Source organism: Haliotis cracherodii, unplaced genomic scaffold (genome assembly GCF_022045235.1).
Source record: "Haliotis cracherodii isolate W230 unplaced genomic scaffold, xgHalCrac1.p SCAF_17, whole genome shotgun sequence".
Lineage (NCBI taxonomy): Eukaryota > Metazoa > Mollusca > Gastropoda > Lepetellida > Haliotidae > Haliotis > Haliotis cracherodii.
In genome coordinates this window covers 7,690,242-7,710,581 of record NW_027266272.1, presented here as the reverse complement: position 1 = coordinate 7,710,581, position 20,340 = coordinate 7,690,242, and the positions used below count along the sequence as shown (strand labels likewise).

At 43.1% G+C, this 20,340-nt stretch overlaps 1 protein-coding gene and 1 pseudogene across 1 annotated transcript; both read right to left on the bottom strand.

Annotated features, from left to right (window-relative positions):
• Nucleotides 1–1,321: 1,321 nt before the first annotated feature.
• On the bottom strand, nucleotides 1,322–19,607 carry LOC139464300 (uncharacterized; annotated as a pseudogene).
• LOC139465071 (uncharacterized) lies at nucleotides 1,810–3,264 on the bottom strand. Its single transcript, XM_071246769.1, is given in 3 exon segments — nucleotides 1,810–2,624; nucleotides 2,627–2,849; nucleotides 2,926–3,264. Coding segments are annotated over 3 exon segments (1,377 nt in total).
• Nucleotides 19,608–20,340: the final 733 nt, after the last annotated feature.

Sequence of the window (20,340 nt, the reverse complement as noted above, 5' to 3'; positions counted from 1 at the left end):
CAACCAGTTCTGGGCAGATAGAACCGGCTTTCATCAGTGAAGCCGACCTTCTGTGTGTCACGGGCCCATCTCAATCTCTTCATTGGGCGTAGTTACCCTGGGTCTGCCTGTTCTTGGTCTGTCTGACTGGCCTGTCTGTAACGTTGCATCAGCAATGGGGGCATGGGTGGCTGCCATCTGTATCATTCCTAGGCCCCGTTCGCGTTGTTCGGGTGTCAGTCGTGGCAATTCTGTGGTGTCTGACATGCCGTCGGTATATTGATATACCCTTATTGCACGAGTAGCTTCGGCTGCCCGAGCATCCAAGAATTGGATGGGTGTTTTTAGTCCAAGGTTAGGAGCAAATAATACGAAAACTAGGCAGTTGTGCTCCCAGCATGGGAAAAATTATAAAATTGTATAAGTTTAATATTGTTGTTTAACGCCGCACTCAGCAATAATTACAGCTATATGACGGTTGTTTGAAATTAATGGAGTCTGGACCAGACAATCCAGTGATTGAAATCATGAGCATCGATCGACGTAATTGGGATACGATGGATACGTCTGAGGCTGTATACGGGCCTATTCCAAAGGATTTTGTATTTATCATTTTCCATGACGCCATCTACATATTCCGGGTCGTACCATGGATGGACCTCTGTGTCAAAACCACAAGCATGGTGAAGACGGTAATAAAATGATCGAGCTTAAGATACTGTGTTTGTGCCAAAGCTGGGCATCCACTAGACAGTCTCATTAAATTCATTATATAATCTAAATTTCATATTGACATTTTGAGAGAAACTGAGCCTGGGCCGTTGAAGTTTTTTTTTGCGACCATCGATTTCAATTTGAGAGAAAAAATCCGTAGCCATCTGATAAAATATGCCCCACATTTATGCACGGTTAGTAATCCCTCCTGTTGTGATGTAAACGAGTGAGTAAGGTTTTACGCCGCTTTTAGTAATATTCCAGCAATATCACGGCGGGGGGCACCAGAAATGAGCTTCACACATTGTGCCCATGTCGGGAATCGAACCCGGGTCTTCGGCGTGACGAGCGAACGCTTCAACCACTAGGCTACCCGACCTTCCCTGGTGTAAACGCGTCAGTCGGTACTGACCAGGTCCATAAATCGGAGTGGGTTAGGCTGGGATGTTGTTTTGCGATGTGTCACTGCCCAAGTCTCATTCAGGAAGAGACCGTTGCACAAACGATGTTACAATATCGAAAGGGCCACGTAAGGTTTGCCACATACTAGTATCACCGTTACAAGTATACATTCTTGTATGGATCAAATGCATGTTTCCTCAGGCCGTATTTTATTCATCAAACAAACATTTCAGTGATCAGTTTCAGCTGATTTTATTTCGAGTCTTAGAAATAGAAATGCAATTACTACGACAAGAATAAGAGTTTGGAGTTTTTAACCCGCTTCGAATAGTATTTCTGTTTTTGACGGTTTGGTTAAAACAGGGGTGATAATCGGAGGAAATCTGGGATTCGAACCCCACGATCATTGTACTGTGGAAAAGAGAAAGGGCCTCTCTTTCAAAATTGTTTGACGGTTTGTTGTTTAACGCCGCACTCTGCAATATTTCAGCTACCTGACGGCGGTCTGTAAATAATCGAGCCAGGACCAGATAATCCAGTGTTTCACACCATAAAGCATCGATCTAGGCAATTGGGACGACCTCTGCGGGCATAACACAGGTACTGCACTTATGACAACATGGCGTCATGTAGATATTTCTATATGTAGGTCAACACCGGGATGATCACAAGAAGCCACATGAGACTGGACATCCCAAAGCGTTCGGCTGAAAGTCAAATGTTTGAATTAAAGTTCTTTTGAGGTAAAGAGGCTGGAGGATGGTAGGTGGGAGGATGGTGGTTGGTAGGGTGGTAGGTGGGAGGATGGTAGGTAATAGGATGGTTGGTCAGAGGATGGTAGGTGGGAGGATGGTAGATGGGAGGATGGTAGATGGGAGGATGGTAGGTGGTAGGATGGTAGGTGGGAGGATGGTAGGTGGGAGGATGGTAGATGGGAGGATGGTTGGTGGGAGGATGGTAGGTGGGAGGATGGTAGATGGGAGGATGGTTGGTGGGAGGATGGTTGGTGGGAGGATGGTAGGTGGGAGGATGGTAGATGGGAGGATGGTAGATGGGAGGGTGGTAGGTGGGAGGATGGTTGGTGGGAGGATGGTAGGTGGGAGGATGGTAGATGGGAGGATGGTTGGTGGGAGGATGGTAGATGGGAGGATCGTAGATGGGAGGATCGTAGGTGGGAGGATGGTAGATGGGAGGATGGTAGATGGGAGGGATCGTAGATGGGAGGATCGTAGGTGGGAGGATGGTTGGTGGGAGGATGGTAGATGGGAGGGATCGTAGATGGGAGGATCGTAGGTGGGAGGATGGTAGATGGGAGGGTGGTAGATGGGAGGGATCGTAGATGGGAGGATCGTAGGTGGGAGGATGGTTGGTGGGAGGATGGTAGGTGGGAGGATGGTTGGCGGGAGGATGGTAGATGGGAGGGTGGTAGGTGGGAGGATGGTTGGTGGGAGGATGGTAGGTGGGAGGATGGTAGATGGGAGGATGGTTGGTGGGAGGATGGTAGGCGGGAGGATGGTAGGTGGTAGGATGGGAGATGGGATGATGGTTGGCGGGAAGATGGTAGATGGGAGGGTGGTAGATGGGAGGGTGGTAGATTGGAGGGATGGTAGATGGGAGGGTGGTAGATGGGAGGGATGGTAGATGGGAGGATGGTAGGTGGGAGGATGGTTGGCGGGAGGATGGTAGATGGGAGGGTGGTAGGTGGGAGGATGGTAGATGGGAGGGTGGTTGGCGGGAAGATGGTAGATGGGAGGCTGGTAGATAGGAGGATGGTAGGTGGGAGGATGGTAGGATGGTAGATGGGAGGATGGTTGGTGGGGGATTGTTTGCGGGAGGATGGTAGATGGGAGGATGGTAGTTTGGAGGATGGTAGATGGGAGGATGGTAGGTGGGAGGATGGTAGATGGGAGGATGGTAGGTGGGAGGATGGTAGATGGGAGGATGGTTGGCGGGAAGATGGTAGGTGGGAGGATGGTAGATGGGAGGATGGTAGATGGGAAGATGATAGGTGGGAGGCTGGTAGGAGGGAGGATGGTTGGCGTGAGGATGGTAGATGGGAGGATGGTAGATGGGAGGATGGTAGATGGGAGGATGGTTGGTGGAAGGATGGTAGGTGGGAGGATGGTTGGTGGGATGGTAGATGCCTCGGAAAAGCAAAAGATACACCATTAAGAAAAAAGACCTTTCAGCACTTGCGTGATGTGTATGCAAAGTTTGATGAAGGCATATTGAACGGTTAACGAGTGATGCTTTCGGAACGAACCCTACCCAAATTTGACCACAAGCAATGATTTGTTTGTTTTTTGTTTAACGTCGCACTCAGCAATATTCCAGCTATTCCGCGGTCTGTAAAAATGGAATCTGGACCAGACAATCCAGAGATTGACATCATGAGCATCGATCCACACAATTGGGATACGATGACATGCATCAACCAAGTCAGGGAGCCTTACCACCCGATCCCGTTAGTCGCCTCTTATGGCAAGCACAGGTTTCTAAAGACCAATTCACACTCCTTTGCGGAGTTTTATTGGTAAACAAACAAATAATCATCTTTCATTTATGAATTACCTGATCCAACGTCACCAGGAAGGGGAGGCGCCATTTTGTTTCCGGTTGCTACGAGGGCGCGAGCTGTCTTGGCAACTGACATGATCATGTCGTCCGTTATGCGACTCATGTTGTCACATTGTTGATGGTAGCACGTACTCATATACCCTCGGTAGTTCGCTGAAGGAATAGAGTATCATAAACTAATGCTGTTTACCATTGTCCTTTACATGTACATACCAATAGTCGTTACAACGCTTATGGGTATCTTAGATCCCCACTTACATCATGTCTAAGACATCTAATGTTATTCAATTATAAATTTGTGTTCCACCGTGTGTAAAATCTATTGTGTACGAAATGTTATTGCAGTGTATACTGGTGATACCAACCCATAGACATGTTATGGATCTGGTCGCCTTGAATAATGGAACAAATACTTGAATTTCCAAGGCAACTGATTGTGACTGGATGTCTGGTCATCACTTGATTTTCTGGTTCGTTCAGATGCCGCCGTCGCATGACAAGAGTAGAACTGTGTTTTGTCAGTCAATCAATCAATACTGAATTCGGTATGTGGGCCATGGGCCCATGTACAAATAACAATTTACAAGTATGGTAGTGGCAATATACATCATTTTAAACAGTGTTTAATAATACTTTCTTCTTTCATAGGCATGATAAATAAACAGGCATCGTGATTTTATTTTTTCTGTATCGTTTGTGGCAATGATAATTTTGACGTGTTTGTTGTCCGATTTGTAAGATGTTTTTACAAGCTAGTTGCACGCACACACACACACACACACACACACACACACACACACACACACACACACACACACCACGCACGCATACACCACGCACACACACACACAGAGCACACAGACCACTCGCACACACCAAACACACACACACACACACACCAGAAATCGGAAGGAAGCCTCAGGAAGCGCTTGTTAAATCTCCATCATCATCATCAACACACACACACACACAAAATAGCGGTGTAAATTATATGAATGGATCACTGAAAATCAGTGATGACACCAGATGTAAAGGGATTGCATGTCCCTCCCTATCAGTATTACCCGGGACAATTTGCACAAAAAATAAATTCGAAATATTCCAGAAATGGTGACAAGAATCATCGCACAAGGTTCATTTTTCACGAATGAAGTTTCTAACACATCCTAATGTTGTCCTACCTGTGTCCGTCAGGAATATTGCTGTTATTCCCTTTTTCCAGAACCGCGCATGGTCACTTCGGAGCAATACTGAGTAGGTGTGGGCATCATTAGCCGATAGCATCTTCTCCTGCAAGGATTTAATGACGAAAACCTCCAGCTCAAACTTCGCCTCTCCCGATTGCTTGAACGCCTCTTCAAATACTCGGACCAAAGGAGCATCGTAGCCACGTGAGATGCAAGCTAGAAAGTCCCCCTGGTGGTTATCAGAGGCGATACTCCGTGTGGTGTTAGGAAACAGCTGTAACAAAGGAATGCATTGTATGAGTGAGTGAGTGAGATTAATGCCGCTTTGAACAGTATTCCAGTTATATCATGGCGTGTCAGTTTATTCTGTGAGGAAAGCCTGGTGTGTTGCAGGTTTTACCACTTTGATGCACTACGAGGACGGTAATGGTGCTGACAAACATAAACAAACAATCAAACCGGGATTCGAATCAATGATCACTAGCTTCTGACATGCCAAAGGGGTGCAACTCTGCACCGCGGATTCAAACACGAGCAAGTACTTCTTGTAAAACTGATTTAGAGAAGTGAACAATACATATTTAGCTGCTTAGAGTGTTGCCCAACCAGAAAACTGAGCAGGCGTCTGGAACACTAGGCCTGAGTTATGTTCTCACCACGCTTAGACCGACTGGCAGAGCCTGAGTCTCCTGGATCTCGTTGAAGTTCATGATTGTGTCCATGACGATGAAGCCGGCAAATACTGGGGGTGTTGCCCAGTAGGTAGGGATCCAGGAGGTGATGAAGGCCTCACTTCCACACCCAGTTTCAGAACACGCTTTGTCCGCATCTGATGTTAACCACTTCAATGTTAATCACCCCCAAAATACCAGGAAAAGAAATAATATCGCCTTCTGCTGCTGATGGGCTGCTGAATCTTAGTATAACACGACTACAATGTTTCAGCTAGATGGTGTGGGTCCTCTGTATAACGCTACTACAATGTTTCAGCGAAAATTGTGGGTCCTCTGTTTAACGCTACTAAAATGTTTCAGCTAGACAGCGAGGGGCCTCTGTATAACGCTACTACAATGTTTCAGGTAGACAGTGTGGGTCCTCTATATAAAGCTACTACAATGTTTCAGCTAGAATTGTGGGTCCTCTGTTTAACGCTAATACAATGTTTCAGCTAGAATTGTGGGTCCTCTGTTTAACGCTACTACAATGTTTCAGGTAGACAGTGTGGGGCCTCTGTAAAACACTATTACAATGTTTCAGCTAGACAGTGTGGGGCCTCTATATTACACTACTACAATGTTTCAGCTAGACAGTGTGGGGCCTCTATATTACACTACTACAATGTTTCAGCTAGACAGTGTGGGGCCTCTGTATAACGCTACTACAATGTTTCAGGTAGACAGTGTGGGGCCTCTGTATAACACTACTACAATGTTTCAGCTAGACAGTGTGGGGTCTCTGTATAACACTACTACAATGTTTCAGCTAGACACTGTGGGTCCTCTGAATAACGCTACTACAATGTTTCAGGTAGACAGTGTTTGTCCTCAGTATAACACTACTACAATGTTTCAGCTAGATGGTGTGGGGCCTCTGTATAACACTACTACAATGTTTCATCTAGACAGTATGGGGTCTCTGTATAACACTACTACAATGTTTCATCTAGACAGTATGGGGTCTCTGTATAACACTACTACAATGTTTCAGCTAGACAGTGTGGGGCCTCTGTATAACACTACTACAATGTTTCAGGTAGACACTGTGAGGCCTCTGTATAACACTACTACAATGTTTCAGGTAGACAGTATGGGGTCTCTGTATAACACTACTACAATGTTTCAGCTAGACAGTATGGGGTCTCTGTATAACACTACTACAATGTTTCAGCTAGACAGTGTGGGGCCTCTGTATAACACTACTACAATGTTTCAGGTAGACACTGTGAGGCCTCTGTATTACACTACTACAATGTTTCAGGTAGACAGTATGGGGTCTCTGTATAACACTACTACAATGTTTCAGCTAGACAGTGTGGGGCCTCTGTATAACACTACTACAATGTTTCAGGTAGACAGTGTGAGGCCTCTGTATAACACTACTACAATGTTTCAGGTAGACAGTGTGAGGCCTCTGTATAACACTACTACAATGTTTCAGCTAGACAGTGTGGGGCCTATATATAACACTGGTACAACGTTTCAGCTAGACAGAGCAGGGCCTCTGGGTAACACTAAAATGTTTCAGGCAGCCAGACAGTGTGGGCCACATAATAACACCACTTCAATGTTTCAGCCAGACAGTGTGGGGCCTCTATATAACACTACCCCAATGTTTCATCTCGATAGTGTGGGGCCTCTATATAACACTACTACAATGTTTCAACTAGCGAGTGTAGGGCCTTTATAGAACACTACTACAATGTTTCAGCGAGACAGTGTAGGGCCTCTATATAACATTACTACAATGTTTCAACTAGATAGTGTCGGGCCTCTATATAACACCGCTAGAATCTTTCAGACAGCTAGACAGTGTGAGGCCTATGTATAACAATCGTTAAATCTTTCAGACAGCTAGACAGTGTGGGGCCTCTATATAACACCACTGGAATCTTTCAGACAGTTAGACAGTGTGGGGCCTCTATATAACACTACTAGAATCTTTCAGACAGCTAGACAGTGTGGGGCCTCTTTATAACACTACTAGAATCTTTCAGACAGCTAGACTGTGTGGGGCCTCTATATAACACCACTGGAATCTTTTAGACAGCTAGACAGTGTGGGGCCTCTATATAACACTACTAGAATCTTTCAGACAGCTAGACAGTGTGGGGCCTCTTTATAACACTACTAGAATATTTCAGACAGCTAGACAGTGTGGGGCCTCTTTATAACACTCTAAAATCTTTCAGACAGCTAGACAGTGTGGGGCCTCTTTATAACACTACTAGAATCTTTCAGACAGCTAGACAGTGCAGGGCCTCTATATAACACTACTAGAATCTTTCAGACAGCTAGACAGTGTGGGGCCTCTATATAACACTACTAGAATCTTTCAGACAGCTAGACAGTGTGGGGCCTCTATATAACACTACTAGAATCTTTCAGACAGCTAGACAGTGTGGGGCCTATGTATAACACTACTAGAATCTTTCAGACAGCTAGACAGTGTGGGGCCTCTATATAACACCACTGGAATCTTTTAGACAGCTAGACAGTGTGGGGCCTCTTTATAACACTCTAAAATCTTTCAGACAGCTAGACAGTGCAGGGCCTCTATATAACACTACTAGAATCTTTCAGACAGCTAGACAGTGTGGGGCCTCTATATAACACTACTAGAATCTTTCAGACAGCTAGACAGTGTGGGGCCTCTATATAACACTACTAGAATCTTTCAGACAGCTAGACAGTGTGGGGCCTATGTATAACACTACTAGAATCTTTCAGACAGCTAGACAGTGTGGGGCCTCTATATAACACTACTAGAATCTTTCAGACAGCTAGACAGTGTGGGGCCTCTATATAACACTACTAGAATCTTTCAGACAGCTAGACAGTGTGGGGCCTCTTTATAACACTCTAAAATCTTTCAGACAGCTAGACAGTGTGGGGCCTCTTTATAACACTACTAGAATCTTTCAGACAGCTAGACAGTGTGGGGCCTCTATATAACACTACTAGAATCTTTCAGACAGCTAGACAGTGTGGGGCCTCTATATAACACTACTAGAATCTTTCAGACAGCTAGACAGTGTGGGGCCTCTATATAACACTACTAGAATCTTTCAGACAGCTAGACAGTGTGGGGCCTATGTATAACACTACTAGAATCTTTCAGACAGCTAGACAGTGTGGGGCCTCTATATAACACCACTGGAATCTTTTAGACAGCTAGACAGTGTGGGGCCTCTATATAACACTACTAGAATCTTTCAGACAGCTAGACAGTGTGGGGCCTCTTTATAACACTCTAAAATCTTTCAGACAGCTAGACAGTGTGGGGCCGCTTTATAACACTACTAGAATCTTTCAGACAGCTAGACAGTGTGGGGCCTCTATATAACACCACTGGAATCTTTCAGACAGCTAGACAGTGTGGGGCCTCTATATAACACTACTAGAATCTTTCAGACAGCCAGACAGTGTGGGGCCTCTATATAACACTACTAGAATCTTTCAGACAGCTAGACAGTGTGGGGCCTCTATATAACACCACTGGAATCTTTCAGACAGCTAGACAGTGTGAGGCCTATGTATAACACTACTAGAATCTTTCAGACAGCTAGACAGTGTGGGGCCTCTATATAACACTACTAGAATCTTTCAGACAGCTAGACAGTGTGGGGCCTCTTTATAACACTCTAAAATCTTTCAGACAGCTAGACAGTGTGGGGCCTCTTTATAACACTACTAGAATCTTTCAGACAGCTAGACAGTGTGGGGCCTCTATATAACACTACTAGAATCTTTCAGACAGCTAGACAGTGTGGGGCCTCTATATAACACTACTAGAATCTTTCAGACAGCTAGACAGTGTGGGGCCTCTATATAACACTACTAGAATCTTTCAGACAGCTAGACAGTGTGGGGCCTCTATATAACACCACTGGAATCTTTTAGACAGCTAGACAGTGTGGGGCCTCTATATAACACTACTAGAATCTTTCAGACAGCTAGACAGTGTGGGGCCTCTTTATAACACTCTAAAATCTTTCAGACAGCTAGACAGTGTGGGGCCTCTTTATAACACTACTAGAATCTTTCAGACAGCTAGACAGTGTGGGGCCTCTATATAACACTACTAGAATCTTTCAGACAGCTAGACAGTGTGGGGCCTCTATATAACACTACTAGAATCTTTCAGACAGCTAGACAGTGTGGGGCCTCTATATAACACTACTAGAATCTTTCAGACAGCTAGACAGTGTGGGGCCTCTATATAACACCACTGGAATCTTTTAGACAGCTAGACAGTGTGGGGCCTCTATATAACACTACTAGAATCTTTCAGACAGCTAGACAGTGTGGGGCCTCTTTATAACACTCTAAAATCTTTCAGACAGCTAGACAGTGTGGGGCCTCTTTATAACACTACTAGAATCTTTTAGACAGCTAGACAGTGCAGGGTCTCTGTACAACACTACTAGAATCTTTCAGACAGCTAGACAGTGTGGGGCCTCTATATAACACTACTAGAATCTTTCAGACAGCTAGACAGTGTGGGGCCTATGTACAACACTCGTAAAATCTTTCAGACAGCTAGACAGTGTGGGGCCTCTTTATAACACTACTAGAATCTTTCAGACAGCTAGACAGTGTGGGGCCTCTATATAACACTACTAGAATCTTTCAGACAGCTAGACAGTGTGGGGCCTCTTTATAACACTACTAGAATCTTTCAGACAGCTAGACAGTGCAGGGTCTCTGTATAACACTCTAAAATATTTCAGACAGCTAGACAGTCTGAGGCCTCTGAAAACACTACTACAATGTTTCAGCTGGATAGTGTAGGACCTCTGGGTAACACTACTACAATGTTTCAGCCAGAGAAGATGTTGGGAGTCTATATAACACTAATACAATGTTTCAGTCAGACAGGGTGTATACCGAATACTGACCTTCCTCCCACTCCTCAAGGTCAAACGCCACGAACATGATAGTATAGTTCCTCTGACTTGTAGACAAAGCCTTTGCAGCAGTCAGCAGGGCAGCCATTGCACTTCCGTTGTCATCCACACCTTGTAAAGACAACAGAAACCAATGTAACAAACAGCATTTACTCTTCTGATATAAACAGATATGGCATTTCTGTAATATTGATTGATTGTTTTGTAACGCCGAACTCAGCAATATTCCAGCTATGTGACCTCGGTTTGTAAATAATCGAGTCTGGACCAGACAATCCTTTATCGATCCACGCAATTGGGATAAGTCAGCAAGCCGGACCGCCCGATCCCGTTATTCGCCTCTTACAGTGTATAACAATCATGGGCTGCTGAAGACCAGTGCCAACCGGATCTTCACTGGACAAAACACATACAAACTGAGAGGCAAAAGAAACTATACCGAGTTTTGTTTTATGTAACTGGAAATTTGAAAGAACTGTTAAATTTGATTATGTCCATTAAACCATCACACGTTCCTGCAACAGTTTGTAAAAAGTAATCGGTAAATGGGTATAAAATTGTTCCATAAAAAGAGACTCGGTTTCTTGCGTGCCCAAGGGACGCAACTCTGCACAGTGGGGCCAAATTGAACTGGAAGTGGATTGACTCAATGACACAATGAGCATTGATCAACACAACTGGGATACGATGACATGCATCCACTGTGTCAGCGAGCCTGACCACCCGATCCCGTTTGTCGTCTTTTACCTTGATCTTCACGAGTTCCTATAAGAAACCAATTTGGATGATTGACCACCTTTGGAAATAAAAATTATCATAGTCGGTTGTCTGACCGAGGTTGCTCTAGCTCTGTGCTGAGATGTACTGGTAAGTTCAGCTGCAACGAAAAGCTGCAGCAGACATCAAGATCTATGATATTCAAATCAAAGATCTAAGCCCCCTCTTGACAAGATTAGGAGTTGGGAATTTGATTCCATGAATGCGGTTATTGCATCATCAACATCGGCATGTTGCAGCCTAGTGATTAAAGCGTTCGCTCATCACGACGATGGCCAAGGTTCGATTCCTTACATGGTTACAATGAGGGAAGCCCACCTCTGGTGTTCCTGTCGTGATTTTGTTTTATAGTGCTAAATTGGCAATCTTTATTCACCTGTCGTGTTGCGCATGGTGTCGTAGTGAGCGCCGATACCGAAGACCTTGTCATCACTTGTGTTGAACGTCGCACCCCTATGGATACCGATAACATTGACAGCGGCAACCTGCATGAACACGGTAACGTTGGTATCAGATGAGTGAGTGAGTGAGTGAGTGAGTGGGTGATTGGTTTGGGTGATTGAGTGAGTGAGTGAGTGAGTGAGTGAGTGAGTGAGTGAGTGAGTGAGTGGGAACTAACGCCAGTTTCAGGGTATGGGGCTCAAATCATGGCAGATGTGGGATCAAAGGGGAGCAATTTTGCACACCGCCTTAAACAAACAGTTCCCCATCTTAATTATCACAACATAATCTGTCGAAAATTATTCCGATACCCCAATTATTATCCTTGAAGTTTTAGCACTGTACCTGTGCTAGTGAATTAGACTTACACTCCGAATTAATATTAATGGGATCCCCGTTATCGTGACGTTGAATTAACAAGTTACTTTCAGGTTATAACCTTTTGAATCATCATAAGCAGCCATCAGCACTATTACTACATTTCATCACAACTGCTGACTAATAATGTTATTAAACAAACCAGTGGTTGATAGCATGAAGAAAGGTCTAGGCATGATCAGTCAGATCACACATTTTCACCACGCGCTCTTCTTGTAAGTCGCTTCTTACGCAGAAAGTGTATGGGGTTCTAATCTTTGTTTCCAAATCAGAATTCAGACGTGGCTTCAGGTACAATATTGCACGTCTCATTTTGCTGTTATTTTCAGGACGGGGATGGCACCCACGTAGATCGGGGAAGGAAATGTTATTATCGTAACTCAAATACATCTTACCTCATTTTCCCCCTTGAAGTTGTGCTTGTGAGTCTCCAGGCCATACTTCTTGAATTCGTTTGAAATGAATTCTCTGCTTTTGAGTTTATAACCTGGATTGCTCACGTGATGCCTTGCCTGTGAAAAATGCTCCTGAAGAGTTGTCCGGATAAATGACAAGTCCCCCGCAGCTATGACAACTGTGGCAGTAACTGAAAAAGGTGGCGTGAAAGTACTGTTGAAAACTTGAATGATTTATTTGTAACAAATCTTTATATCGGGGCACGAGTCACCGGAGAGACCAGGTAGCAACTCGTATGCGAGCTGAGATCTTATGATTAAAGATTCGCATTTACTTTCATCATTGGTATATCACCCCATCACGTTACTTCGACATAAACACTCACGCCTGAAAAAGGAACTGATAACTGATAAAAGAGCTGACATCTGATACAGTGAGTGAGTGAGTATGGTTTTACGCCGCTTTTAGCAATATTCCAGCAATATCACGGCGGGGGACACCAGAAATTGGCTTCACTTATTTCTGATACAGGAACCGATAACTAATGAAGAAGGTAACAGCTGATAAAGGAATGACAACTGATACAGATGCTGGCAACTGATAAAGGACCCGATATCTGATAATGGAACTGATAACTGATTAAGGGGGTGATATGTGATAAGGAAGGTGACATTATTATAAAGGAGCTGATGAATGATAAAAAAGAGACAAAATTCTTGAATGAGCTGATAACTGATAAAGGGCTGAAAACTGATAAAGGTGCTATGTTGCCTGTTGATTCCCAAATTTAAACAATATCTTAACCCAGAAATATGTACGTAAAAGAACTTAGTGTGAAACCATGAATATACAATCAACCGTTGGATCACACAATTCACTAGGTTTTCAAATCAATACAAATTACTGCACAGCAACTACAGTGGTCCGTACACAATAGAGTGGTAGTGCAATATTCAATGGCAGTATAAAATGTGAGAGCAGTGGAAATGACAATGACGAGAATAATAATTATTCATGACAACTAATCATTGTCAAAATACAATGCAATGAACTTTCACAGAAACGACGTAATACAGTTTCAATCATTGTTTAACAATCAATTACACTACCATATAACAGCTAACAACTGATAATGAGCCAATGACTGATAAAGGAGCTGATGACTGATAAAGAAGCTGATGACTGATAAAGGAGCTGATGATTGATAAAGGGGCTAATGACTGATAACGGAGCCAACAAATGATAAAGGCGCTTATGACTGATAAAGGAGCTGATGATTGATGAAGGAGCTGATGACTGATAAAGAAGTTAATGATTGATAAAGGAGATGATGACTGATAAAGGGGCAAATGACTGATAAAGGAGCCAACAAATGATAAAGGAGCTGATGACTGATAAAGGAGCTGATAACTGATAAAGGAGCTGATGATTGATGAAGGAGATGATGATTGATGAGGCAACCAAATGATAAAGGATCTGATGATTGTTCATGGAGATGATGACTGATAAAGAAGCTAACAACTAATAAAGGAGCTGATAACTGATAAAGACGCTAACAACTGATAAAGGAGCTGATGACTGACAAAGAAGCTAACAACTAATACAGGAGCTGATGACTGATAAAGAAGCAAACAACTGATAAAGGTGCTGATGAGTGATAAAGAAGCTAACAACTGATAAAGGAGCTGATGATTGATCAAAGAGCTGATGACTGATAAAGAAGCTAACAACTGATAAAGGAGCTGATGATTGATCAAGGAGATGGTGATTGATAAAGAAGCTAACAACTGATAAAGGAGTTGATGACTGATAAAGAAGCTAACAACTAATAAAGGAGCTGATGACTGCTACAGTAGCTAACAACTGATAAAGGAGCTGATGAATGATAAAGAAGCAAACGAATGATAAAGGAGCTGACTACTGATAAAGGAGCTGATGACTGATAAAGAAGCTAACAACTGATAAAGGAGCTGATGACTGATAAAGAACCTGACCACTGATAAAGGAGCTGATGACTGATACAGTAGCTAACAACTGATAAAGGAGCTGATGAATGATAAAGAAGCTAAAAACTGATAAAGGAGCTGATGAATGATAAAGAAGCTAAAAACTGATAAAGGAGCTGATGATTGATCAAGAAGCTAACAACTAAATAAAGAGCTGATGACTGATGACCACTGATAAAGGAGCTGATGACTGATACAGTAGCTAACAACTGATAAAGGAGCTGATGAATGATAAAGAAGCTAACAACTGATAAAGGAGCTGATGAATGATAAAGAAGCTAAAAACTGATAAAGGAGCTGATGACTGATAAAGAAGATAACAACTGATAAAGGAGCTGATGACAGATAAAGGAGCTGATGACTGATAAAGGGGCTAATGACTGATAAAGGAGCCAACAACTGATAAAGGCGCTTATGTCTGATAAAGGAGCTGATGACTAATGAAGGAGCTGATGACTGATAAAGAAGCTAACAACTGATAAAGGAGCTGATGATTGATCAAGGAGATGATGACTGATAAAGGAGCTAACAACTGATCAAGAAGCTGATGATTGATAAAGAAGGAAACAAATGATAAGGAAGCTAACAACTGATAAAGGAGCTGGTGACTGATACAGTAGCTAACAACTGATAAAGGAGCTGATGATTGATACAGTAGCTAACAACTGATAAAGGGGCTGATGACTGATAAAGGAGCTAATGACTGATAAAGAAGCTGATGATTGATCAAGGAGCTGATGACTGAAAAAGAAGCTGATGATTGATACAGTAGCTAACAACTGATAAAGGAGCTGACGACTGATAAAGAAGCTAACAACTGATAAAGGAGCTGATGGCTGATACAGTAGCTAAGAACTGATAAAGGAGCTGATGGCTGATACTGTAGCCAACAACTGATAAAGGAGCTGATGACTGATACAGTAGCTAACAACTGATAAAGGGGCTGATGACTGATAAAGGAGCTAATGACTGATAAAGAAGCTGATGATTGATCAAGGAGCTGATGACTGATAAAGGAGCGGATGATTGATCAAGGAACTGACGACTGATACAGTAGCTAACAACTGATAAAGGGGCTGGTAGCTGATAAAGAAGCTAACAACTGATAAAGGAGCTGATGGCTGATATAGTAGCTAACAACTGATAAAGGAGCTGATGACTGATACAGTAACTAACAACTGATAAAGGGGCTGATGACTGATAAAGAAGCTAACAACTAATAAAGAAGCTGATGATTGATAAAGAAGCAAACAAATGATAAAGAAGCTAACAACTGATAAAGGAGCTGATGGTTGATGCAGTAGCTAACAACTGATAAAGGAGCTGGTGACTGATACAGTAGCTAACAACTGATAAAGGAGTTGAATACTGATACAGTAGCTAACAACTGATAAAGGGGCTGATGACTGATAAAGGAGCTAATGACTGATAAAAAAGCTGATGATTGATCAAAGAGCTGATAACTGATAAAGGAGCGGATGATTGGTCAAGGAGCTGACGACTGATAAAGAAGCTAACAACTGATAAAGGAGCTGATGACTGATACAGTAGCTAACAACTGATAAAGGGGCTGATGACTTATAAAGGAGCTAATGACTGATAAAGAAGCTGATGATTGATCAAGGAGCTGATGACTGATAAAGGAGCGGATGATTGATCAAGGAGCTGATGACTGATAAAGAAGCTAACCACTGATAAAGGAGCTGAAGGCTGATACAGTAGCTAACAACTGATAAAGGAGCTGATGACTGATAAAGAAGCTAATAACTGATAAAGGAGCTGATGACTGATAAAGAAGCTAACAACTGATAAAGGAGCTGATGGATGATACAGTAGCTAACAACTGATAAAGGAGCTGATGACTGATAAAGAAGCTAACAACTGATAAAGGAGCCGATGGCTGATACAGTAGCTAACAACTGATAAAGGAGCTGATGGCTGATACAGTAGCTAACAACTGATAAAGGAGCTGATGACTGATAAAGAAGCTAACAACTGATAAAGGAGCTGGTGACTGATACAGTAGCTAACAACTGATAAAGGAACTGATGGCTGATACAGTAGCTAAGAACTGATACATGTGGTGACTTATACAGTAGCTAACAACTGATAAAGGAGTTGATGACTGATAAAGGACCTTACGAATGATGGAGGAACTGATAACCTATAAAGTAGCCGAAAATATTTATTGATACAGTAGCTGCCACTTGACAGAGGAGCTGGCGTATTATAAAGGAACTGACAAGACTAATAAAGATTAATTATGCGAGATGACACATGACAATTACGAACTGAGCTGACACCTGATACAGAAGCTGGCAACACTATTAAAGGCGGCGTAGATGTCTAATAATGGAACAGTTAAGTGGCTGACGCAGGGTCCAGGACTTGTAACTTGTACTCTCGGAAATGCAAGAAATGCGTTGTTCCGGCTTCATTTAATAAATACGAAACAACATAGCATATATCAAGATAAAGCAAATCTACCTAATCTAGCCTTTCCCCATTGACACTGTGATTAGCCTGAAAAAGTACAGGTAAAGTGATGATAAACTCAAAAGATGTGTTGTCACGCATGGATGAAACGGCCTTCAGCCTGGGGCAATAACCATACACCTCTCACCTGTGATGACCTCACACCGACCCGTGAATTCCTACAGACTACATTATTATTACAGTCGCATATTTCTTAAGTTCTTTTCAGAATTATTGTAATATATCTGAACTTGCTGTTTTCGTTCGAATTTTGCTCCTGCAAAATTGTCGATAGAAATCATTGTGACTGAAACACTACACACGATAGGTAGGAGATGGGTAGTTACTCGATATGTCAATGGCAACCGTCTGTTAGACATTCTATCTTGTTTTAAAAATCTTGTTGGGCAAAAAGTATTTTTCTAGCATATCCGACAATACTTTTATAAACGGGTTAACGACTGACAAAGCCTTGCTAGACAAGGGTATAAGGATCTATACCGAAACGTCGTCATTACAGTAATTAAAGAAGTTCTAATATCCATTTATTGTGTCTTTTTGTACCAATAAAGGACCCGTCACCCGTGAGCGGATCTGTCAACTGAATAAGGAACTGAAAAATGACCTGATAAACAATATACGAGTTGTCAACCGATAAAGCACTTATCGGATGGCACAATAACATCATGTTACCTTGAAGAAGTTAATAAATGCTTATGGGAAAGTTTTTTTTGTAAATAATTAAATTTTATCAGCAGGAATATTAATGAAGAACTCAACGTTGTTTATCCGACTGGTCAGCGCATGTTAGGCATACAGTCACACGAGGTCTTCCGCTCAAATCTGCTTGTTTAAGACAGATCTGATTTCAGGTTTATTTGCAAAGCCAGGAATTGTAACCCGTTGTGGGTGATATAGAACTTTTTTTTTCAGACCCCAGGGTGTGATTCCGCCACGAAAGTTCGTAAACACTCTGACACGAATCGTTTTGATTGGACCTTGTTAGACATGCTGAGCGTGATATATATAATATTCATTCTGTTCAAAAGCGTATGGGGGCACGGGTGGCCCAGTCGTCTAAGGCGCCGCGATTCGCTGTGCAGAGTTGCGTCCCTTGGGCACGCCAGAATCCTATGATTGTGGGTTCGAATCCCGGATCGCCCCAATTATGTTTCTAGGTTTGTCAGCACCATACCCGTGCTCGTGGGTTTCACCGAAGTGGTAAACGTCTGAGACCTGCATCACTTCGGGCTTTCCTCCCACATTAAGCTGACACGCCGCGATATAACTGGAATACTGTTAAAAGCGGCGTAAGACCCAACTCACTCACTCACTCAAAAGCGTATACTGCAGTTTGTGTACGTGGACGGATATCCAACAAATCTGTGCAAGCCTTTTTCGTTAACGATTACTCCAATTATCTATTGCTCAACGATTATTCAGTGGAGCAGCTGTGAACCACACGTGTATGGGACAGAGCGGGCGACGACATACGTGTCTTTCAACACGTTACACAACAATACGATGACATTCTCGGTATGACCTGATATAATACTCAGTTATAACGTCCTCGTTAGTTTGTTGGTTTGTTTGCTCTTAACGCCGCATTCAGCAATATTCCAGCTATAAGAGGACGGTCTCTAAATAATCGAGTCTGGACCAGACAATTCAGTGATTGACATCATGAGCATCGATCTACGCAACTAGGATACGATGACATGCATCAACAACATCAGCGAGAATAACTGACCGATCCCGTTAGTCGCCTTTTCCGAAATGCATCGTCGCCATTTACGGCAAGCATGGATTGCTGAAGACCTATTCTACCCCGGATCTTCACGGGTATCGTCCTCGTTAGATAAGAAAACAGAACTCTGTGGATAACAGCTGGTTTCTGGCATTTAGCGACGTTTGATCTGGATTCGTATACTGTAATCGAGCTGGATGACGACGTAACAATCTACTTCGAAACGTCGCTAAATGCAATAAACCAGAAGTTGTATCCATTAAGTTGGATGTTTTCTTGTTTACTCACCAACTCCTAGAATGTAAATCCAACAGTTCTCGTTAAACCTCCCAAAAGGCGACCATTCTTGTCGCCAGAGGCGACTTACGGGGTCGGGTGGTCAAGCTCGCTGACTTCGATAGTTATGATGTCAATCACTGAATTGTCTGGTCCAGACTAGATTATTTACAGACCGCCGCATGCGATCGATGACATGCATCATCCAAGTCAGCGAGCCTGACTACCCGATCCCGCTTGTCGCCTTTTACGACAAGCATAGTCGCCTTTTACGGCATGCGTGGGAATTACATCCCGGGTCTTCTCGGATTCGCTTCAGAAGGAGATGGTAAAAGCATAGTCGCCTTTTACGGCATGCGTGGGAATTACATCCCGGGTCTTCTCGGATTCGCTTCAGAAGGAGATGGTGACTGTTAGTTACACAAGCACAATGATAATAACTTGTATACAGGTCGACATGAACGTTAACATGCTAAATGATAATATATTACATAGTGTATATATAAAGTACATGTTACAGTAAACGTACCTGCGAAAACGACCAAGTGTGAGAGTGTGTTCATCGTGTTGACGAGGCGGGCTGGCGATATGGCCTTGGCCTTTGAAACGGATGAATGTACTTACATAACTCCATCTCAGTTCTCAAATACTTGGTCGAGATAATGTTCAGTTTGGTATTGTGTTAAATTGTGTCATACAAGACACAGGCTTGTTATTGGAGGTAGTCACATGAGAAACCGGTTCGCTTACAATTTCAAGCATGGTGAGTCATATACGTAATTAGATTTGGGATAACACTTTCTTAGTAAAGTACAGATTCTAGTGCTTTTTGGGGTTGAGTCCCGTGCGGGATTCGAACCCACACCTGCCAGGGTGAGGCACCTAATCGCCAGCACAAAAAGTCAGCGATCTAACCCACTCAGCCACCGAGCCTTCCACAAAATGGAAGTCCGACAACTGGTGGTCTAGATCACGTACTTTGAGTACCCCCGGCCCCTGACAAGTGTAAATTGGCACGGCTCCCATGGCCGAAAGCTATGAATAACACAATGCCATTTAGAAAGTGGTCAAATGTAACTAATGTTATATTTGGGATAACACTTTCTTAGTAAAGTACAAATTCTAGTACTTTTTGGGGTTGAGTCCCGTGCGGGATTCGAACCCACACCTGCCAGGGTGAGGCACCTAATCGGTGGCTGAGTGGGTTAGATCGCTGACTTTGTGTGCTGGCGATTAGGTGCCTCACCCTAGCAGGTGTGGGTTCGAATCCCGCACGGGACTCAACCCAAAAAAGTACTAGAATCTGTACTTTACTAAGAAAGTGTTATCCCAAATATAACATTAGTTACATTTGACCAC